Source organism: Podarcis melisellensis (assembly GCF_964234715.1).
Source record: "Podarcis melisellensis genome assembly, chromosome: 1".
In the NCBI taxonomy this organism is placed as follows: domain Eukaryota; kingdom Metazoa; phylum Chordata; class Lepidosauria; order Squamata; family Lacertidae; genus Podarcis; species Podarcis melisellensis.
Window position 1 is genome coordinate 46310755 of NC_138528.1, and position 24476 is coordinate 46335230.

Here is a 24476-nt window from a genome sequence, read left to right on the forward strand (position 1 = left end):
TGAAGGGAAAAGAGGTCTCCTAACAACTCTCAGTGCCCTTAACAAACTACAGTTCCCAGGATTCTTTGGGAGACGGCGCGACTGATTATAGGGGTATGACACTGCTTCAATTGTTTAGGGTCGATGGGGATCTATGGAGGATGCAAAATGATGGCCAGCAGGAGTGCCAACTTGAATATAATAATGTGGGGGGGGGGGAGAGTAAGCCCCACACTGTAGCATTCATCACATGATGTGATGCATGCACGCCATTTGAATGGCAATGCCCATCAACTTGGGGGGGGGGTTAGGGTATTTTATTGAGGGGGTGAATGGAGTTGGCTCCTATGATGGCCAGGCTGCTAACACTGATGCTGGAGTGGGGGGAGAAGTTAGGAAAAAAGAAATAAGATGTGCAACTGCCACTGGTAATAGCGAGTCCCATCTTTTGGATGATTTCTCCTCCCCCTGGAGAAATCTGATGAAAAAATTCCCTGCAGGTTTCCTTCCCTCAAACAGCATAAGACGATTTTGAGAGTTTTGCATAGCTCAGCTGTTCTTGATCCTTTCCACACATTGGCCTGGTAGGAGCTCATGGACCACAAAGTGAGAACCTCGGCTCTAAACTCACATTCTTTCTTAGAAATCCTGTTGCACCTCACACCCTTAGAGTGGCATCCCCATACCTGGTATTTCATACTGCCAACTCTAATTAGCCCTGGTCAGCATGGCCAATGGTTAGGGGTGATGGGTGTTATAGTCCAAAGGTCTGGTGGACACCAGGTTGGGAAAGGCTGCTCTAGAGATCCAGGTTGTAACATGTAACTAGTTGTGATCACGACTGCTGTAACTTTGTGAAAAAGGATATGTAGAAATTCAAAACATTTGTTTTCTTTTAGTCACAGGTTACTAGTTGTTTAGCAGAACATTCTAGAAATCCTCTCTTTAGGGCTCTTTTCAACACACAGAAATTTTCTCTAGGGTTTAGAGCCAGTGTGGTGTAATGACTAGAATGTTGGGCTATCTCTTGGGAAACTAGGGTTCGGATATCCACTCAGCTTACTGGGTAACCTCAGGCCAGTTACTTTCTCTCAGCCCAACCTGCCTCACAGGAATGTTGTGGGCATAAAACGTGGAGGAGAGAACCATGTGTGCCTCTTTGAGATCCTTGGAGGAAAAGATGGCATAAAAATGTAGTAAGTAAGTACATAATAAATTTCTGGTGACAATTTGGAATTACAAATTGTAATGCATTTTTTTTAAAAAAAACTTGCCTCTCTCTTAAGAATTTTTGTCGGTTCATTTGCAGAAAAGTGCAGATACCATTGCCAAAATCCAAGCCTAGGTTTTTTAAGTGGTTTGGGGTTTTTTGCAGGTACAATCTGTATGTGCATAATCATGCAATGTGCAGCGCAATCAAAGTAATTGCACATGCAAATTATGCATAAGAAGAGCTCTCCTAATGTGGGCTTTAATATCCACATACTGTTAACAAGAGAACTGAGCTGTGTGAAAGCAGCTTTTCTTATTTAATTTACATATTTATTTTCAGCTGTTGGCAATACATTCACAATGTGGTTTTTATTGAAAAAAATTGCTCTCTGGTGAGTCTTTCTGCACAGGGTACACAAAACACACCCGATCTTTTGATCTTGCTCTCTTGCTTTGAACAAAGCCCACGAAAACAGGAGGCTCTGCTGCTTCTACCTCTCAGCTTAGAAACAGAAGCCGGTAATTAATTCCGCAGTATATTGTTAATGCAAAGACTCTCAAACTCATACAGCTGCCTTCTAAGCAGAAGGACAATTTTCGTATGAGGTCAGTTTTAAAAGCAGGCCAACAAGATAGCCATTTCTGTTTTGAGCGGCGCGCAGAGTTTTTGAATCAATGGGAGAGAGGATCCCCTATTCCCATGAATAGCACGCTTTGTGTGGCACCTACGCAAGTGACAGCTTACCCCTTCAACTTTTCCTCTTCCATCTCTTTGCCCTGATCTGTGGGAAACAAATTCTCCTGGCCAATTAAAACATTGCTATTTCTCTCTTTCCAAATCCATCTAAAAACAACTGAAACCGTTGAGAAGCGGGATCACGTATGCATTCACATAACTGTTTTAGACGTAAGATGAACATGTGAACTGTAAATTAACACGTGAACTGTTTTTGTATCTGAGATGCAAGTTCTGCCTGTGGTGTTAAACCTGTGCTGGCCATGAGATTGTAACTTTCCTGCAGTCCTTTCTCTACCGAGCAGCACCTCTTCAGTTCACACATGCATGTGTGCTGCTCGATCCCCCCCCCCGCTTGATTAGTTGACACTGTATAGCATGCAGCTTGAACGTGTAAACTCACACCACTGAAAACCCTTCTGCTTCTGGTAATGTGATAAAGAAGATCCATCTGTGGTGTTAGATCGGACAGTTCACACATGCAGGTCACCATCACATCAGGTGACAAGCATGTTATTAAGTAGATTTTTCTCTGCTCAGCTACATTTGTATATTGACTCCAGACCACCTCAAAGGCAAGTCTTGGGGTGGGGATTAAAATCAATAATCAGTGTGGGGATTAAAATCAATAAAAAGTGTAAAAATGCAATTGGGGGTTGTTGTTTTTTAAAAAACTCCATCCCTTTTGGTATCATGGTATCACAGCAGGTGACCTGTAGGACAGCACACACACAAAACTAACGACAGTTTATGAGAGGCTTGCGGGGTATTGGATGTGGCCCGTAGGATGGTTCCCCCATGTGGAATGATGCATATCTATGCAGCCACATATTTTTCTGCCTCAGGAAGAAGAAGAAGAAGAGTTTGGATTTGATATCCCGCTTTATCACTACCCTAAGGAGTCTCAAAGCAGCTAACATTCTCCTTTCCCTTCCTCCCCCACAACAAACACTCTGTGAGGTGAGTGGGGCTGAGAGACTTCAGAGAAGTGTGACTGGCCCAAGGTCACCCAGCAGCTGCATGTGGAGGAGCGGAGACGCGAACCCGGTTCACCAGATTATGAGTCCACCGCTCTTAACCACTACACCACACTGGCTTAGGAGGACAATGATCTTCAAGCCCCCCCTCCCCCCGCAACCAGGCGCTGTATTCTACATGAATACAGAAAAGGATGCCCCTGTCTTAAATGCTGGTCGTCATGGTACCTTGCAGAAACATTTATCTACAGTGATTAATTTGAGTCAGGGCTTGCAAGGTTGGCCCCAGAATCCTCTTTACAACCTTAGCTTCTCTCTGCCTAGACCAGGGGTCTGCAACCCGTGGCTCCGGAGCCGCATGTGGCTCTTTTACACCTTTGCCACGGCTCCAGGAGGGAGCCCCGACACTCCCCACTGTGGTGGGCGCTGTACTGGCTGTGACGTCGCATGGGGGTGGTGTGTGCGTTAGTCACGCACCATCCCGACATCACCTTCCCGCCCGCTGTCAGATCGGAGGGCAGCGGCGCGCATGTTTGCGGCTCCCAGTTGTTTTTCCTTCGGAAACGGGTCCAAGTGGCTCTTTTTGTCTTAAAGGTTGCAGACCCCTGGCCTAGACTAACACCAAAAGTCAGGTCCAAATTAGAAAAGGAAATAAATAACTAGGCTTTCAGAGAGCGAGGCAGAAAGAATAAGTCATGTCTGAATTAATCTGTGTAATGCCAAGGAGATGTGTTACTTCTTTCTGTCCTCATCTATCCCAAGGATGTCTGATATGGATTTGTGATTCTGATACCACAAAATCAATTCTCTCCATTTTTCAGGCCTGGTGGGTCTTTTTGTTGTTGTTCATTTGCAGTCGCTGTTCATTCTTTTCTTCCTGTTTTGCTTGTCATTATATATACTTATCTGAAAGCTTATAAAAAAATTATTGGTCGTTGCTGATACTGGACAGATTATGCCTGCTTGGGGGTAGAAGCGAATGACACAACATGATGATAAACCTGCCATTTGTGATGCATCTGTTCACACTGATAACATTCAAACGATTCCTGGAATATACTCAGCGCTGCAAATTCTTTAGTCATTTGAGACATTTCTGGTCTACGATTATGCATATAAACTATTTAACTCTGGCCATGTGCGCAGCGTTCTTGGAATCTCTTCTAACCGCGCTAGTGAGAGGTTCAGAATGTATGACATGTGCTGCTAGAGCCTGCAGGTGGGCTTATTCAGATTTATGTGCCAGCAAATTATAGATACAGCTTTGCAGCAATGAGTAGTTCACAGCAGAAGTAATAAGAACTAGGCTTTGAGTTTGCTGCTTAGATTGTTCAGAGAAGTGTAAGTTCTCTCTGTTTCCTCCCTCAGCTTTGTTTTGGCATATATGTGGACTGGACTGAGAGGCAGAAGTTGGGCCAAAGTGATCGGTTCCATGCTATTGTAGGTCCTTTCCTTTCCCCAGGGATCCTTTCCCCCTTGACACTGAAAATATAGGCAAAGTGATTTTTAAGAGTTTTGGTTGTTGTTGGAACATGCAGAGGATCCATTTACCTCGGTTTACGAACATAATCCATTCCGGAAGTCCATTCTTAAACTGAAACCATTCTTAAACTGAGGCACGCTTTCCCTAATGAGGCCTCCTGCCGCCGGTGCCCTTCCACTGTTTGGTTCCGTTTTTAGACTGAGGTAAAGTTCACAAGCAAAGACACTATTTCTGGTTTTGTGGAGTTTGTAAAGCAAATTGTTCTTAAACGGAGGTTACCACCGTTGGACTGGGTAGTTTCCTAAAGGTGCTAGATTAGCCATATACTGGCCATAGAATCATAGAACTTTAGACTAGAGTCATCTAGTCCGGTGTTCCCCAAACTTGGGTCTCTAGCTGTTTTTGGACTACAATTCCCATCATCTCTGATCACTGGTCCTGTTAGCTAGGGATGATGGGAGAAATGAGCATATCCTCACCTTCCAGTGTTGATAGTCAATGAATAAATTCAGAACAGTGATTGACAAGTGATATAGAGAAATCTGAGAACTCTCGGAAACACATGAGGAAAAATCCCCAAATAGCTTCAAAATAAACCAGGAAGTTTATTTCTGTGGCGGGAAAGAAGTAGTATTCCCTGTGTTCCCCCGTGGAAGTGGGAGATTTGCATCCAGTCCTATACATGCTTACCTAGGAGTAAGTCTCACTGAACTTAATAGATATGGATAGGATTGGGTTGCACGTAGCTGCAATTTTTTCACCTCTATCTGCATCATGGTAGGATTGACCCTTGCGGTAGAGTTTCCTTGATAATAATTCAGTTTCCGTTTGGTAACTGTTTTCATCCTGAAATTAAAAATTTTAGGTCTTATATATATAATAAATGTTTATAAATGTACCAACCAAGCATGTACATAGCTATGTGGACCACATGTCTGGAGCAGCACAGGAAGACTGCCCTGAAACCATTTTGACTCCCAAACTGACCAAATGTTTTCTCTGCAAGGAGGGAGGGGGTGAGGAAACCTTCCCATTGTCTTGGGAATTGGGAAATCACCATCTCAAAGGAATGGCCAGAATACCAGGAAAGACAATCAGATAAGGCATTATCAGATAACCTGACAGACAGGAAAAACAGCAACTTTCTGTTGTAGAGCACCTTTTCTGTGATGCAGGTATGATGTTTGTGGGGTGGTGGTCTTGGGTTACACCCCTTCTGTGATGTATGTATGATGTATGGAGGGGTGGTCTTGAGCTCCGGGGAAGGCAATTTAAAATGTCTATATAAGGGCAGACACACCTTGGTTCTGGATCCTCCTCCTTTCCTGTGTTTGAGGGGAGCACCCTGTTGCAACAGTTCAATAAAGATCAGGCTTACTAGCTGCTTTGCTTCTCAGTATTCTCTGATTGGCCTCTGTTATTTTCTCCTGCTGATGGAGAACCTACAAAGGACTCTATAAGGGCTCCTGTGTCCCCCATAAGGGAGTAATGGCAGATTTTGTTTATTACAATCCAGAGACTGGTATCTAAATTAACTATACTGTTAGTCACTGTGGGATCTGTGTAAACATTTGGCCTCTGAATTTTTTGCTCATCAGTGCTACAATTTTGCCTGCGCTGCATAAACACCTCCAGATATTGTTGCTGTTTCCATGTGTACTTAATAAGTAGATGTGACTTGAGGTGAATAACAGTGAAACACTTTGTTTATGTACGAAACAGCTTTCTTTTGTTTTCTTCCATCTCATACTTCTCATTCTTTTCTGTTGCAGGTTCTTAACCTGGAAAGAAGACTGTTGCCTCTGGACAGTAGAAGCTAAATCTTGTGTATGGCGTGGTTAAGGTTGCAACCTGTCAGCTCAGCCTTCCTCCATTTTGGGCTCATTACTTTTGTCCTTTTTTTACATGGTCTGCAGGTGGACGCTGGCACGGGAGCAGATCCAGCCAGCATAGGACAAAACAGTACATGCTCAGGTTCCTCGGTGTGCAAGGAGGGTGTTATCTTGCCAATATGGTACCCAGAAAACCCATCTCTGGGGGACAAAATTGCCAGGGTTATTGTTTACTTTGTGGCACTTATCTATATGTTCCTCGGAGTCTCCATCATTGCCGATCGCTTCATGGCATCCATAGAGGTCATTACTTCACAAGAGAAAGAGGTTACCATCAGGAAACCCAATGGAGAAACCACCACCACCACCATCCGAGTTTGGAATGAAACTGTTTCCAATTTGACCCTCATGGCTCTTGGTTCCTCTGCTCCTGAGATCCTCCTGTCATTGATAGAGGTCTGTGGCCATGGATTCATTGCTGGCGATCTGGGACCTTCAACCATAGTTGGCAGTGCAGCTTTCAATATGTTTATTATCATAGCCATCTGTGTCTATGTCATTCCTGATGGCGAGGTGAGGAAGATAAAGCATTTGAGGGTCTTCTTTGTCACTGCGGCTTGGAGCATCTTCGCCTATATCTGGTTATACATGATCCTTGCGGTTTTCTCTCCAGGCGTGGTCCAGGTATGGGAAGGCCTCCTCACTCTGTTCTTCTTCCCTGTTTGTGTCCTCCTGGCTTGGATAGCAGACAGAAGGCTGTTCTTCTACAAGTATATGCACAAAAAGTACCGCACTGACAAGCACAGAGGTATTATCATTGAGACTGAGGGGGAGCACCCCAAAGGGATTGAAATGGACGGTAAGATGATGAACTCTCACTTTCTGGATGGAAACCTAGTGCCTATGGAGGGGAAAGAGGTGGACGAGTCTCGCAAAGAGATGATCCGGATTCTCAAGGATCTGAAGCAAAAACACCCAGAGAAAGACTTAGACCAGCTGGTGGAAATGGCCAATTACTATGCCTTATCTCATCAGCAAAAGAGCAGAGCATTCTATCGGATTCAGGCCACCAGGATGATGACCGGAGCAGGAAATATCCTTAAAAAGCATGCAGCTGAGCAAGCCAAGAGGAGTGCTAGCTTGCATGAGGTGCGGCCAGAGGAACCAGAGGACTTTATCTCAAAAATTTGTTTTGATCCTTGCTCCTACCAGTGTCTGGAGAACTGTGGTGCTGTCCTCCTAACTGTCGTTCGGAAAGGAGGAGACATATCCAAGACAATCTATGTGGACTATAAAACGGAGGATGGCTCTGCCAATGCGGGGGCTGACTATGAGTTTACAGAAGGGACGGTTGTCTTGAAGTCAGGGGAGACCCAGAAAGAGTTCTCTATAGGGATCATTGATGATGACATCTTTGAGGAAGATGAGCATTTCTTTGTGCGCCTCAGCAACCTGCGGGTGGTTGAGACAGACGAACCTCCTCCGGAGCTCAATAACTTGCCATACCCCAAGGCCATGCTGGCCTCTCCTTATGTGGCCACTGTGACTATCTTAGATGATGACCATGCGGGCATCTTCACCTTTGAGTGTGACGTGATACATGTCAGTGAGAGCATTGGGGTAATGGAGGTGAAAGTCCTTAGGACATCTGGTGCCCGAGGTACAGTCATAGTCCCTTTTAGAACAGTAGAAGGAACAGCAAAAGGAGGCGGAGAGGACTTTGAAGATGCTTATGGGGAGCTGGAGTTCAAGAACGATGAAACTGTGTAAGTACCTTGCTTTAATTTCTTCAGAGGTCAACTATTTATTTAACTCCAGAATTTTCTTCCATCACAGGTAAACAAGGGCAACATGTAATGGACTGTCCTCTCTCCCTTCCCTCTAGTCTCCATACTTATCTCCCCCCAGGCAAGAACCCTACAGCAGGATCTGGGCTTTTCTGCTCTCCTCCTAGGAATAAATAAATATGGCTGCATTCTTCTTTAATGGCCTAATGGGAATACCTTTGAAACTTTACTTGAGTATTGTTCAAATGTGACAAGATTAAGTTCCAAAATAAAGTTAGGGTCTTGGTCCAGAGGAATATTCCCCAAGTAAATTGTCATTGACACATGCTATTATCAGATTGAACAAGTTATGGTTGTAGAACTAGATCCTTGGTCATCATACCCTGATCTTACTGGTTCATCTGATCAGTTACAAGATTCAGGTAGGTAGCCATGTTGGTCTGGCGCAATCAAAATAAATTAAAAAATTGTCCAGTAGCACCTTAGAGACCAACTAAGTTTGTTCTGGGTATAAGCTTTTGTGTCCATGCACACTTCTTCAGATACAATTTTTAATGTTTTTTTATCCCACCAGTTACATTCTCCTCTGCTTCTTTCCAGCCCACAAATTAATCACTATTTCCCCCCAATAATGTTTTTTCAGTTTGAGTCTGAGTAACACATTGGTTGCTTCAAGAGAGAGATAAAAGCTTCTAATTAGGTTTTAAGAAATATGGTAGGAAACCCGAGCAGTTTTCACGTGCTCCCCTGCAAATAAAATTCCTTTACATACTAAGGGATTTCTACCATCTTTGATGATGCACATTGCAATTATTCTTGGAAACAAAATCTTCTGTTAGCCAAGTCTACAGCAATGTACATTCCTATATTAAGGTTTGGTAGCATGACCACCTCTGATTTACAGTTTAAATTAGCAAGATATTTTAGATAAAGTTGGAAGGTGGAAAAATCTGTAAGATGCCTTCAGTGTAATCATCTCTTTTAGCTTGAAGCTTAAAACAGACACAGCTTTATTAATCACACATTTAATTTGTTATACCTTCCTCTTTATAAAATACATGTTAAAGCAACATCTCTAGTAGATTTATTATGCTGCTCTACTTGCCCTGCCTCTGTTGATTCCTCTGTCACTGTGAGGGTTTGTTAGTGAATGCAAGAGGAACAGACCATACTGAGCTAGGTGCTCCAATGGTCTGACTTGGTCTCCCCTGGGCAGAGGCATTTTTCTCTTTCACTCGCAATCATATAATTGCATTTTCTGTGACTGTCCAGTGACATCGCAGCAAAATGCACTATACATGTTAACAGTTTCATGCTTAATTAATAGTTCTCTAATTTTCCATTATGGAAAAAGCGGATCCTTCAGGAGGAGATTCTGGATGCTGTGCCAGATTTAAAAAAAAGACAAATGGAAACCTGTCATATGCAACCTAAAGACCACCTCTATTTACAAGAAAAGAGTGGTAAAGCGAAACAGCTACAACTGCAAGTTGTTTTCCTTTAGAATTCTAAGTTGTTCTTTTTCATGTCAGCACAAGGTTAGCTGCATTCACAAATGTCCCACACCGCCCCCCACCCCAATTGATCTCAATCAAGTAGGTATACAGGAAAACATTAAAGAGTCAGGAAATGGAGTTTGCTCTGTCCTGGAGATACTGCCTACCACTTAGGAGACAATGACCAGAGATGATTGCACAGGATGCTTTTCCTTAAGTGGCAAAAGTTTGTGTATCATTAAAATATTAAAAAAGAAAAGAAACCATGCTGAATCCCTAAAAATGTTTATCTTGGGTGGAATGTGGGAATAAAAAAAGACCCCTGAATCAAACTTCAATTCTGTGGGAAGCAGATGGATCCTGCTGCCGGGTCTTGCTTATTGCTTCTGTAATTCCAGTATGGTCAAAGTTTCCTCACCCATATTTAGGGAGGTGGGTTGGGGGAAATTATTTCTCTGTTGTTGGTGGATAGGTGATCTTCTGTGTAACTCTCTTGTTGAAGGAGTGTGGAATTGAGGGGAGTTCTAATTTCTGTGACTCTGCAAGCAATCCAAATCCCACAACCCAGCTGTTCTACACAGGCGGGCTGGTACTGCCACCGGTGCCAACCCGTTGATGGTGTGCAGCTTACATCACTGTTGCTCTGCCTCTGCAGGCTTCCTCTTAGTAAGCATGGAACTGAGTTCATTTTGGCCACATACTAGCAGCTGTGTTGGCTTGTGTGGTGGTGGACACAGTGGTATCCTCCTGTCAGCAGTGTCTCCAAGCTCATTGCATGGGATAGGGCAAGTTGAGGTGGCAATGAGGTCACAGCTATGCACAGACCTGTGAGGTCTGCACCCTGGTGCTCCCCCCTTAAGCAGTCCCATCCACCATATTGGGTTGGGGCCTATGGAAGATCCACTAGCCTCATCCAACAGCTATAATTCTGCTGCCATCTGCTCTGTCCTAACAGCTTCAGAGCTGATTGACAGGTAGCTGTGAGGTCTAGGACAGCAGTCCTCAAGCCTCTACAGATCCTATGTACTTTATCCTTGCTCAGAGAACCCTGCCTTCTGGTGAGGAGTGCTAGGCCACTGGAGAGCATCCAGGCCACTGGAAGCATTTCCCGCTGCCCCTGCTCCTTGTTGACGTGGGCCTCAGGCAGCCCTTCTCATATCCCTCTTATTCCATCCCCATCATTAGTCCAGGTTAATGCACTGAAGTGCCTTTTGGGAAAGTAGCAAGCTCAAACACATTAGACCTTTGGATCTTCTTCTTCTTTTTTTACGTAATCCATTTAATAGTTCAAGAGCCAATTCTGCAACATTGAATAGCTGCCACATTGCCCCAAGTGATGCCGCAAAGGGCAAATGTGAGAACTACATATATTTAGCAGGACTTGTGCTGTCACTGCGATGCCTGTGAACCTGCTAGATGAAGTTCCATTTTCTCCAGTAATTGATTTTAAAATTCAAGCCGCTGTTTTGGAGGGCACATACATCACGGCTTTCCAACATGGCAGATTTCCAAACATAGCAACTAGTACAGAAGAAGCACCCATGGATTGGGCTGATTTATTTTTCTCTTTTTTTAATCATAGAATATGAGCAAGGATTTGGGGGTGCAAATCAAACTGAATGCCCCTTGTTGTCCCTTCCAACTCTACAATTCTATTACTTTTTAGCAGGGTGTTTGTAAATTCTGAATGTTGACAATACTAGATGCTTTCTCTCCATTCACTGCCTTACATCCTTGCCACTTATTTGCTGCTGCTGCCGACCTCCCAACTTCCCATCAGATTCTAACTTATAGGGATTGTGGGCCGCCCATTGTCGGCTGAGCTATTTAAGAATCATCTCTCATGCTTCTCTTGGGAATTCTCTGATTACCACAGTCAGTTCCCTGGAATTAATAATGTTAAGAAGACACATTTCCCTCTTATGAGTTTACTGACATACCAAGTTTAAATTACAGCTTCTGTAACTTTTTGTAAGCAGGCTGAGGTCAGCTTCCCGTAGCCAGTATTTCTCCTCTATAATTTTTTGTTTTACAAAATGACCCTTTTCAATTAAGGACTTCCAGGGAGGAGATTGCAGTCGTTTGAAGACAAGCCATTTAAATAATGCATCCAAAACATTGAGAGACTTGCATGGTTTCATCAAGGAGTTTGTTTTGTGTTTATGAGAGACAGGATACACACAGGTCCTAAATATCAGTGTCATGTACCCGCATGTATAGATGTTTGAAGGTTTGTATAATAGGGGCTCCACAATGGTGGAAGCTTTTTTTGGTGGGGGGAGTTAAATGTTGGATTTACTTATATGCCCTGCTCCTTGGATATGTGTCAAAGGTTGTAGATAAGCTCCCCTTCTTTCAGGATTTAATAATCACTAAGAAAAAAAATCTATTTTCCCTTTGACATGCAGTGCTTATGGTACATACTTATGGTATGAAACACTTCAGCGTGAATGTTGGCTGTGCATTGGCTGGCATGACTTGGGGAGATTATCCGTGGTGTTTTCATGTTGACTGGCTGAGGAGCAGTGTGTGCGGCTTTCTAGAGATTAGGATCAGGTGATTGTGGTGGCGTTTCAGGAATGCATGAAATCAGTCTTCTGAAATGGGACACCCTGACAATTGCTTAAACAGGAGAGGCATTGGGTTGATCTTTACCCTCTTACAGCCTTTGCTGACAGGTGCTGATGGGGATTACATGCCAACTGTCCATGTGAAGGACAAATGGCATCCTGTCAGGGGTGGGTGGAAGGAAGGGAATGGAATGGAATGGCGTGTGAACGGATTTGTGTGACAACTTCAAATGAGGGAAACTCCCAGAGTCCCAAATCGCCCATAGCTTGAGTGAAATACATTGACAGTGAAGATAATAGGTGAAGAGGATTCTTAGCAGCCCATGGTGGAAGGGCTGTAAGATTAATTCACGGGCCATGTGTTTGCATAATCTTAGAGGGAACTTACCCCAAAGTGGATTAAAAATGGCCTTTTTTCAGGTCAAACAACTAATTGGTGGTTGGTTTCAGAGTTCTGCTACTCTTGCTCACTGTGGTAAGGAAGTAACTTGTTCTATCCTGTGTCTTAGTGACATGGAACAGAGATGAGATCTATCCATTGATGTTTAGAAATGCAGGCAAAAAGTCGCTTCCCATCTGCTTTTGCTATACTGGTTCATTCATGGTCTTGCCCATATTTCTTTATATAGGTTTTCAACCTTTATGTAGGTTGAACTTCAGCCTAGAGGTGATGGTGTTGCTTGATGATCTCATGGTTAGAAGAAGGTGTCAACCATTGTTGAAAAGGTGTCCTTGCCCCATTAAAAATAGATGTGTTGGGGTTAGAGTCCAGGTCCAACCTTGTTCCTGCAGGTGGCTGGCTTTCCATTTCACTGGATTTGCAGAGTGCATACTTTTTTTGATCAGACAAAAAACATCCATGTGATATGAGCCCTTCCATTCATTCAGGTCTGCAAAAGGCCTTTGTTTAGGATCCCTTTGCTACAAAGCTAGAAGGATTCAATTATCGGCCCTCCTTTACTGTGGCCTTGCAGCCTAAATAAATCCATCTCAGCCATTCCCTCCAGATTTTGTAGGGAAAGATCTATTTTTATTTCACTGGCTTTCAATCAGATAAACACACACAGAGAGAGAAATCTGCTGCTGGGAGGAAAATCCCTAAAATTCCTTTATATAGAATTAGATATTTCTACAGCCCCATTTACTATCACATGCATACATGCATGCGTGTGTGTGTGTGTGTGTGTGTGTGTCTGTCTGATCAAAGACTAAATAATTTGAAAAGGTTACCCGGAGCTTCACAATCTTCTTTGAATGTGCTTTAGTAGACAAGTCCATATTCCTCAAGGCACTTAAATTATATTAACATGAATGGACCAGTCTGAAGCCCGTGAGCAGTTGCACCAAGCCAAACAAGGCATAGACTGAAGGTTATATATCACAATATTGTGCCTTTACACCAAATCTTGCATTTGATCTCAAGTGCTCCTTCCAGATGAGCTGCACCAAGGGCTTGTGCTGCTTCAAAAGTGACAGGAAGGAGGCAGCAACAACTCTTCGCGCAGCTACCCAAAGAGTGTCCCAAGATGATCTGGCAATGCCCTGAGATGGCAGGGCCTGTAAGACAGAGTTGTTCCGCCTGGCCTTTGGCTTGGAGCCAATTTGATTCCCTCCCTCCCTCTCTCCCCCCCCTTTCTTTTCCTTCTCCTCCTGCGATGAGGCTACATTTTAATATTTTAATGTTCCATTATTTTAATGTTGTATTTTATTCTTGTTTTTAAGTTGTAACCATTCATCTTGTTTTTATTATTGCTTGTAAGCCGCTCTGAGCCCGGCCTTGGCTGGGGAGGGCGGGGTATAAATAAAAAAAAAATTATTATTATTATACGCGGGTTAAAGCTGGCCAATGGATAGTGGTTAACCTTAGATTTTCACATATTGAATATATTTCTGCCAGAATGAACTTTCGTTTCCAGTATGGATCGGAATGTCCAACACCTTTTCATTTTAGGTATTAAATAAGACTCTGGAAATATTAATGGGGAGCAAACCTGTTGATCTGATTTCTCATCCAATATCGTCTGGGAAGGATGCCTGATAGCTGCCTTACATTTAAATCTCATCTTCAAAAGCTCCAGCAAAAAGGCCAGTACATATGTTAATACAGCCAGAAAATGTGCCAGAACCTCATATGCTGTGGTAGTACAAACATCGTCACTGTCATTAAATTATCCACCAACCGAGTATTGCACCCCTGAATGGGAAACGTGCCAGGACCTCCTGTTAGACTAATGTAAGACCTTATGCTGCAGTGTTAACCCTAGTTTTACAAGGATTTGAATCCAAAAGTGCCCTTAGAAATGTGGAAAATGTTTATCCAAAGAGCTTGTGCAATCATGAGAACTGCTTTAGATCCTTAATATTAAAGCATTATGTAAACCTTTGCACAACCTCTTGTGCAAGCTTTTGTGAAACTAGCTATTATTAGGTTCCAACTCATAGTTACTTGTAGTAGTATTGTAGGGGCATCTCTACCACTCTGGGCCATCCTCTGCTGTCCCCCCTAAGCCCAGGTGCCGGACAGAGCTGTGTATGCTACATGACCTGTCCTGGACCCCCTAGACGACCTGCAGGCGCAGTGGGGGGTGCGATCCTGCCACCAGTGTTGAAATAAGATGCAACAGCCAGGCCAGTTAGCTTCCACACGTGGAACAAGGAGGGGTGCAATCTTGTTCTTTGCCTCAGGCAGCAAAATATGTTTGGCTGCCCCTGACCTAGGGGTGTTTGCACCCTAAGTCTGCAAGAATGTGGTTTTTGCGTGTGAGGTGCATTTTCTCTTCACCAGCTTAGATAGCTGAATTTAGCATGTGCAATGAGTAGCAGTAGTTGCTTTCCTATGTACCTGGTAGTTTGGGTTGTACTAAAGAGGGTCTCCATGCTAAAGTCAAGGTTTCAGTCCAGAGCAGATGCATTTAGCACCATGGATAGCAGCAACAATGTTCTTTTGCTCAAAAGGTGACTTCGTTGTTAAGCCATTTCCGAACTTCAGAGGAATGGGGGTTGCGGGACACCCCCTCCCGAACACGCGGGGGCTGACCTTTTGCCCCCACGAGAACAAGGGAATCCCTGGGTGTGCCTGCGACCCTGCCCGCCAATCGGCGGGCTGGAGAGGCGTGGCCTAGCCCATTTAAGGCCAGGCGCGCCCGGGGACCGCCCTCTTTGCCCCGTTGCAGCTGATCGGGTTTTCCCATCCCTCCCACCCTCTAGGTTAGCTAGCTATGACTTTGCTATGGACTCCGGTTGGTCGCCACAAGGGGCCTGGTAGGAATTTTTCCAACTTGGCGCACTTCCAGCCTTTTGGTTTTTTCGTCTACCTCGTAGCAAACGTCACAACTTCCTCGGTATTGGCAGTTAGGCATTGGCGGGGGTAATTGTTATGCAAATGAAGGGGGAAGGAAGCGCCATCACCTTCCCCCAATGAAAAGGGTAGTCCGGTAGAGGACTCCGGGGGGCATTGCCTTGTCCGAAACCTAGGGAGGTAAAGGCCTCCGGCACGCCCCCGAGCGGTGACACCCGTGGGATCCTAGTTGGCGTACTTCGACAGGACTCCCACGGCTTGTGGATAACCCTTCCCGGTCTCCATGCCGGGTAGTCGATAGGAGCCAATGCCTAAGGCCAATACCTTTCAATTCCTGTAATCAATAAAGTTGTGGCCTTTTTATGCCCATTAACCGTAAATAATGTGTCCGGTGCCTTCATTTCACATGGGGGAGGGGACTTGCCACGCAATAAGGATTGATGTGCCTCATACAATCACTGTATTCATGGAATAAAATTACTGTATTTTCCTGTGTGTAACATGTCCCCGTGTATAACACGCCCCCTATTTTGTGGGACTCCAATTTAAGAAAATGGGGGGAGATGGTCCAGAGTTGTTGAGCTTTGTTTGGGGGGGGGGAATGCTAAATATCGCTAACCCGACTGACAAATGCTGCCAATCGCACGCGTCGCCAAAGCCAACAGCAGCCAGCAATTGGAAGCAGCAGCAGCCAATCCAAGCCAGCCCTTGATGCAACCACCCACCAAATCACAGCTGATAAGCTCCTGATCCCAGATGCAACCAATGGCCCAACCCCCCTCTGCACTTCCCATGTATAAGATGACCCCAGATTTTTAACATTATTTTAGAGTTTAAACTCGTCTTATACACGGAAAAGTACGGTATTTTTTGTTGCCATGTTCTTAAATGAGCTGACAGGCATAGCTGTCAACTTTTCCCTTTTCTTGCAAGGAATCCTATTCGGAATAAGGGAATTTCCCTTAAAAAGGGGGGAACGTTGACAGCTATGCAGATAGGACAGTGCCAGTGCCCCTAAGACTTTGAGGCTGGCTGAAAGTGTTCTAGCTTATGAAAGTGCAGTAAGTCTTGCAACTGGTGTTAACCTCTCTATAAGCAGGTGAATAAAGAATAGGAGCGTAGTTTCATTTTGGAGGCAGCCTCAACAGGAGTAAAGAAAACACAATACGAATGACAATGGGATACTCATCATGCTGATGGAGCCTGTGAAGACATATGAGGAATGCCATTCCTTTTCCTCTTTCACAGAGCCTTGTGTACATTCCCATTCTGAATTGAAACTTTATCTATTCCTTGTAAGCTGTACAAAATCGGATCTGCCCATATTTGGAAAGAACTTTTTAAAAAAACAACGCACACACAAGATTAGAAGAAATTATTGTCGCTAGTTCTGGTAGTTGAGATTTAAATAAACATTAGCAATATAGGTTGCTTTTTGTTGGAATATGTAAATGCTTAGAGATCGCTAGTAATATAAAATGGCATACAAATTAAAATAATCATAATAAAGTGAGTTGGCAGTGAATTCCCAAGGTTGAATTCTTGAAACGTAGGTAACATCTTAAAATATGCCAGGTTCAACATTTCATGATGGGTAAAATCAATATCATGAATTTTATAATTGGTGGTGGTGGTGATGATATTTATATTTATATCCTGCCCACTCTGGGCGGCTCCCAACATAATAATAATAATAATAATAATATGATAAAATATAAAAATATCAAATATTAAAAACTTCCCTAATCAGGGCTGCCTTCAGATATCTTCTAAAAGTCAGATACTTGTTCATTTCTTTGACATCCGATGGGAGGGCGTTTCATAGGGCGGGCACCTCTACTGCCCTCTGCCTGGTTCCCTGTAACCTCACTTCTCGCAGTGAGGGAACTGCAAGAAGGCTCTCAGAGCTGGACTTCAGTGTCCAGGCAGAACGATGAGGGTGGAGATGCTCCTATCTGTATTTTATATACCACACTTTCTATTGCAACAGAAATACACAGGGTGGCTAAGAGGGAATCGTGCTGGAAAGGTTGCTAGAATTCCTGACATATGTCAGTTGACTGGTGTAATAGTCATGATGATCAGGCCTTCCTTGTTGCATCTGGCTGCCCCTGACAGGTCAGTTATTTTGAAAGGGATGTGAAGAGGCAATTTGGAGGGGATCAGGGAGGGAGACTGAATGGAAAGGAGAGGTTGGGGGAGATAAGGTGAGGTGGGCTAAGCTAGGAATCACTTTCTGGCCCACAGAATATTTTGGGGGCTCATAATGATTGTCTCATCTTTTATGCAAGCATCACTGGTACCCAAAGCTCATTTCTGGGATCTCTATGCAATTAAAACGGGTTGCCAATATTCAGTGTGGTTAACACTGAACTTGAGCAAATAGCTTCATAGTACATGAAACCAGGGCACTGGCTTTTTCAATTCCAGTTTCTTTTCACAAAGCATCACAGTGAAATTTGCCATGTATGCCCAGATTCATTTATATTGCTGTTGAGGTTCAGCTGTTGAGGTGCACATTGTGAAATATTCTCCTTTCCTCTGCAGCCCTCTTCCAGAGGGTTGTTGAACTCTCAACTCCCATGAGCTCCAGCCAACATGTCCAATGGTTAGGGGTAATGGGAGCTGTAGTCCAGTGTGGAGGGTCGTGCAATAACTGTCCTTGCTTTTAAGTTAACTGCAGTTCAGGTTTGTGTTAAACCAGGTCATGGCTTCCTACATATTTATAGCTGTCCTCTTGCACTGTCTCCTTTACAACAGACTAACAGCTACCCCTCTGAGGCGGAACACTGTCATGAGCTCCACAATCCCGACTGACTGGAGGCTAGGGTGACAATTGCTGTCAGAGGAGGAAGAAGAGGAGGGCTTGGAAGGCACTGTCAGCAGGGCTAGGCTGAGGGGAAGGACTCTGGCCTTGCTCCTTCACCTTTAGATGTCAGGGAGGGGCAGTAGTCCTGCTGTCTCCCTGTCCTCCCCCATCAACAGAGTGGAGTAGAGATTCCCTAGCATTGAGGAAGGGTGTTGACCAGCTGGAGAGGGGAGGCTGGTCAGCTGGAGGGAAGGAGGAGCCAGAGGAGCTTCCGCCATTAGCAACAGACACTTGTCCCTCCAAATGCACCATGTTGTAAGGTGAAAGAGTCTCCCAAGACTGCCTTTAAAAGCTGCCTGGAAGGGTGTGACCATTTGTTGAGACTCCTCTGCAGCTTTTGTCTGCTGTTGGAATCTGATGCTGTTCTTGAACTCTTTAACCATGCCTCTGGAATCTGTATCCGTAGCCTGACCTGTGCCATTGTAAACCTTGAATAAAGCTTTCTTACTTTTCCGTACATAAGAGCCTCTTTTTGTAGCGTTTGGGGTGGGAGCCTTGAGACAGAGGACACTATTTTCTTTGTGTAAAACAAACTCAGTTTGATTACAGGAGAACCTCGTTTTCAATTGAAGGCATGGTGGAAAATATCAGGTAGCAGGTATGTAATTAACTGTACGTGTAGTTTAGTCATTTAAACTCCTCATCCAATATTTGCAGACAGAATATATAATCTTTGTTCCTGGGTGAAAATAGCACCTCCAGTAGTGTCATGCTTTCTGACACAATTGTGGATGGAGGAGAAAGGGAGTAGGAGAGAGCTGTGCAAAAATAGCTATAGGCTTGCTCATATCTCAGATTTAAGCAGGGGCAAGCAAGCTGAGGATATGGGAGGGGAATCTGTGAATCTTAAGATTGCTAACTAAAAAAACAACAACAATCGACGTGTTTATAACAAATGACTTCATGAGGTAAGGTCACACTCCCTGGAGGGTACTTCTAATTTAATTACGGGGTGTGTCTCTATCTTCTTCTGGGCAAGAGAACGGCTCAGCTTCCTTTAACCACTGCCCAGAATGCTTGTGAGACACCCTATAATTCAATTAGAAGTACCCTCCAGGGAGCATATAATTATATCCTATCAGTGAAACCTAATGACAAGCGCCTCATATCACATGGTGAGTAACTCTATCCTGCTGCCCAGAACCTTTCACCGGTAAAGAACTAATCTGCTTAGCGCAGATTGAACTCCGTGGTGTGCAGCACTTACCCAAATGCTTCTGAAAGGAATCCCTGCCAGCGGAATAAACCTGTTAAAGGCGCGTGCTTGCCATCCGTTGGGCTGGCCACCTCCTGGTTCCCAAGCGGCAGGGTCATTCATCTTTCAGATGTTACAGAAAACAATCTGGAAAGCAATTCTAAACTCACTGAGCTTCAGGGAAGTGGCGTGAATGCTGCTCTGGCAGTAGAGAAAGAGAAAGACTGGTGGGATGATACGGATGCTGCCCAAAGTCCATTGGCCTGGTCATGGGAAGTTGCATGGTCATAGGTGTCCTGCTTGTGATGTTCTGCTGGCAGGGGAGAGGGGACCTGGGCATGCCAGGAGGTATGGAGGGGTGATAGGGCAGGGATGGAGAGGCCACACCCCGAACCCCTTTGCTTCTCTGATACGTGCTAGGAACCAGTTCAACTCTCTGCCAGCCCTGAAACTGGTGTAATGAATTCCCTCCCATTTCTAAGTGGAACGTGAAGAAATTCCTCCCTCATGTCCTACCCATGTTGAAATGGAAGGGCGTAGGATGTGGCAATTGCTTCACCGGTTAATCTTTTCTCCCCATCACCCCACCCGGTCAATATACAGTAGGATTACATTATGGTAGCCATTGTTACATAAGACAACCAAAGATTTCCGGACACGGTAAAGGTTAAAGCTTTCGTGGATGAGTCAGAAAGCAGTGCTAAAAATGAAAACCTGACTGAAATATCTGCTCTTTATTAGTAACTTTACTGGTGTTTATGCAACAAAAGAAGCTAAATCAGATACCAAGTATGTATTAATTGGTCTAAAAGAAAAGGGTATTGCTGCAATGTTGATTATAGGGAGGAGTGGAGATGCCAAACATAGCTGAGTGTCACCTTAGCAGCTGTTGGAGGCATGTAAATATAACTTGTGCTGGAACTTGGAACAAGAAGTTTTGATCATTCCCTTGGAGGCCAAGGTATGGAAAGAGCAAATGGAAAGAGGATCTCTATTGTTAGAATTTGGGATAAGCATAGAGATGTGTTAGCCTTTTCTTTCTAGCTAATACAAGTCACAATCACATCACAAATATTTTAGCGTGGGCAGAAGCACAGGTGATTTAAGTACATGGGAGAAATATGCCTTTATGTATTATTATTTTTTTAAAAAAAGAACATGAAAGTATTGCATTCCAATAAATAAGAGAAATCATGCAGTCTGGAAGTCTGAGCAACAAAGAGACTGACAAAAGCATTATCACATAAATTGCCATGGCCCAGAGGCCATTGACCCATGAAAATTTGTGCAAGTCTTCTTGTGCCTCAAGACTATTATTTTGCTGCAACAGACTACCTGTGTTTAGACACATCATGAATTTAATAGTGAGACTGCAGAGAGCTGACCAAGAGAATAGAAAGATAGCGGGACCTCTTAGAGTAAACTTAAAAAGGTAAAGGGACCCCTGACCATTAGGTCCAGTGGAGACCGACTCTGGGGTTGCGGCGCTCATCTCGCTTTATTGGCCAAGGGAGCCGGCGTACAGCTTCCGGGTCATGTGGCCAGCATGACTAAGCCGCTTCTGGTGAACCAGAGCAGCACACGGAAATGCCGTTTACCTTCCCACCGGAGCGGTACCTATTTATCTACTTGCACTTTGATGTGCTTTTGAATTGCTAGGTTGGCAGGAGCAGGGACCGAGCAACAGGAGCTCACCCCATCACAGGGATTCGAACTGCCAACCTGATCAGCAAGTCCTAGGCTCTGTGGTTTAACCCACAGCGCCACCCGCGTCCCTAGAGTAAACTTAAGAACTTCTAAACAAGCTCTCTCAAGTACCTGTAATATATTGATGGGGGTTCAAGATATACTAATATATGGGAGGAATATCTAGAGCAGCTGGGTGAACTCCAGGTATTCTTGCACTGCAACTCCCATCATCCCTGACCATTGGCTATCCTGGCTGGGACTGATGGGATTTGAGAGTCAAAAGCATCAGAGGGCACCAGGTTGGGGAAAGCTGATCTAGCAGTTCATAATCCCAGTATCTCAATGGTTGCATTTTTTTTGTTGTACCTCTAAATGCAGCAGTGCTTCAACATTAAAAAAAATAAGGACTTGTACCAGTGGCATTATACATGTGCAGGAAAATTAAAAAGAAGTTTGCAAATACATCAGAAGAATGTTGAAGGGTAAAAAGATCAACCAGAATATATGAATAAATATATTGTATAAAGATACAGTATGGCAATTTTGGAAAGATGCTAAGGATCATTTATTGTTTTATTGAGCTTGATGAAATACAGTATTAGCCCTGAACGCTGAGAGTTGATAGGTAATTTATTGGTAGCAACAAGGATGGATGTGTGTGTGTGTGTGTGTGTGTGTGTGTGTGTGTGTAAGTAAAAATAAAGCAGCTCCCATTGGGGACAAATGGAGAAGCACTTGGCAAAATTTCATGCTGAACAAATTAACTTATCCTTTAAAATGAGAGGAGCAGAACCTGCCTCAGTTAGCTTGTTTGTGGGAAAGCAGTATAGGTTTTGGATTAGAATTAAATATCAAGAAAACAGTAGTGTTACCAATGTTATAAGAATTTCCTTTTTGCTTATATATAAAGTAGTTCAGTTTTGTGGCTGGACGGAGGAATCTAATAAACTTACAGAATATAAATAGTTGAAGGCAATGTGGAAGAAGTTGTGTTGTATTATTGGAACAGATTGGAACTCATTTATTACATTTTATGTTTGACTTTTATTTGTACATTTTAATGAAAAAGAATAAAACTATAATACACGCACACACCAGCACCTTGATCTGTGCCAGAAGGAAACAAGGAACCAGTTCAGATGCTGAACTTGGGATGAACGTGTTTCCAGTGACCTATCCTATCGGAAAAGGGGCTGCTGCTTTCTGCACTGGGGGAGACCTTAAAATTCTCATCAAGGGCAGCCCCACTTCAACACATTACTGTAGTCTACTACAAAGGCATGAAAGAGATTTGCTAGGTCTTCTCCAGACAATGCAGTTGCGGCCTTCTTGCTGGATTGAGTTGGCACAGAGATATCCTGGCCTCTGCAACAGCCTGGGCTTCCAGGGATAGAAAGAAATCCATGGATCCAGAGGCTTTTTTGTTAGGCATTTTAGGTACAGAGATTCTGAGGGAGCAGAAATTATTATTCATGTACGCGACGACAGCAGCAAGGATACAGTGGTACCTCAGGTTAAGTACTTAATTCGTTCCGGAGGTCCGTACTTAACCTGAAACTGTTCTTAACCTGAAGCACCACCTTTAGCCTATGGGGCCTCCTACTGCTGCTGTGCCGCCGGAGCACGGTTTCTGTTCTCATCCTGAAGCAAAGTTCTTAACCTGAACCACTATTTCTGGGTTAGCGGAGTCTGTAACCTGAAGCGTATGTAACCTGAAGCGTACCACTGTACTACTGACCCAGAGATGGAAAGAAGACAAAGTTCCAACCAGAGAGGAATGGCTGATGAAGATGATGGACTATGCCGAAATGGCGAGACTGACTAGAAAAATCTGAAACCAGGAAGAGAAGAATTTTAAGAAGGAATGGGAAAAAATTATAATGTATTTAAGAGAACACTGTAAACAACTAAAAACTTTGGCAGGATTTGAGTAATGCTTGTAATGTATGAAAAACTATGGAAAATGGACTATTTTTAAAAAAAACAAATTGGTGAAAATAAGTTAAGCAGATGGAAAAAAGAACGGCAATGGTAACCATGGAAGGACGGAGGGCAGTCAAGGAATTCAGAGAATCCTAAATGAGGAGGTAAATGATGTTTGAATTTAAATTTATTATGTAAAAATTAACTAAAAATACATTTTTAAAAAGAAGAAAGAAATCCATGGATTCTCAAAACCATTTCCCCACTTACAGCAGATCACTTCATCGGTTATGTTTTTAGCATGTACCCATATAATGCCTTCTGAAAACAGAATGTTTCATACCACCAAAACAGTTGTTTTTAAAAGATATTTTTGATGTACTGCAGAGATTTCCCAAATGACTTCAGATCTTTATAGTGTGTTCCCATGTGGGAAACCAGTCCCCCCCCCCCAAGACAGTGTGTGAAATGGCCCAAAGTAAGCCCCTTAAGATGTGCTAATCTCTTCTGTATGCATTAGATGGAATCGTGTGTTCATTTGTCATTTCCAAATGCTTCCCTTCCCAGCATGTCTCAAATGTCTATTATCCTGTGGGTCTATTGCTCTAATGACACCAGGAAGACAGTGTTTGTTCTTTCATCCTTTGCAATTCTCGCCCAGCTGAAAAGGTATCACGGGAATGAATGTAGCTGTCACAGTTTGTAATGAATATGTTAGCATGACTGTCCTAGTCCTGAAATTCAGCATATGCCTTTAAATCGTTTTAATCTGTGGGAGGTGGATGTCATCTGAATGTTATCTTTAAAAAGAAGAAGAAGAAACAAATAGAAAGATAATGGAGACAGTTTTCGTGAAAAAGATGAGCAAGGGCTGTGTGTAGATCTCCTATTCCTTTCTGGAAGGGAGAATACTGAATGAAGAGACCTTGAAGATGGCAGATCTGAATCTCAATGCCGAACTGAACTGGGGACTGAGCCACTTGAAAAGAAGGGAAAGCAAGTAGGTGGGAGTGGGGAGCCTTTAAGGATGAGTACTTGTGAAATCACCTTCCAGCTGGGCCAATTTAGCAAAATATCTAGACCCAGAATGGTGAACCTGCAGCTCTTTAGATGTTGTTGAAGTCCCAACTCCCATCAGCTCCAGCTGCCTTGGCCAATAGTCTGCGATGATGTGAGTTGTAGTCCACAGACAGCTCTTAATCTTGCTACAGTATGCAGAACACCAAGAAGGCTGGGGCAGAATGTGCATTTGAGGCCCCCTGTCCACTTCCTCACAGCACCTCTTGTAAGGGTCATGTCCCCAATCAGCTGAGGACAAAAGCTATGTTTGACAACAGAATGTTAACATTTTCAACTCTCAGCCTAACCTACTTTGCAAATGTTCTCTATAAATTCCTGGCAGAGATGTGCCAGATTCCAGGAAATAGTAA

General features: G+C 43.7%; 1 protein-coding gene across 3 annotated transcripts in view; it reads left to right on the forward strand.

The window, feature by feature from the left end:
- Nucleotides 1–24476, forward strand: part of SLC8A3 (solute carrier family 8 member A3) — a 164576-nt gene that overhangs the window by 30241 nt on the left and 109859 nt on the right. For all 3 annotated transcript variants that reach the window (XM_081889729.1, XM_081889731.1, XM_081889730.1), the window contains exon 2: nt 6160–7985. In XM_081889729.1, the coding sequence (XP_081745855.1) occupies nt 6217–7985 (1769 nt within the window). In that variant the 5' untranslated portion in view covers nt 6160–6216. The remainder of the gene's footprint in view (nt 1–6159; nt 7986–24476) is intronic.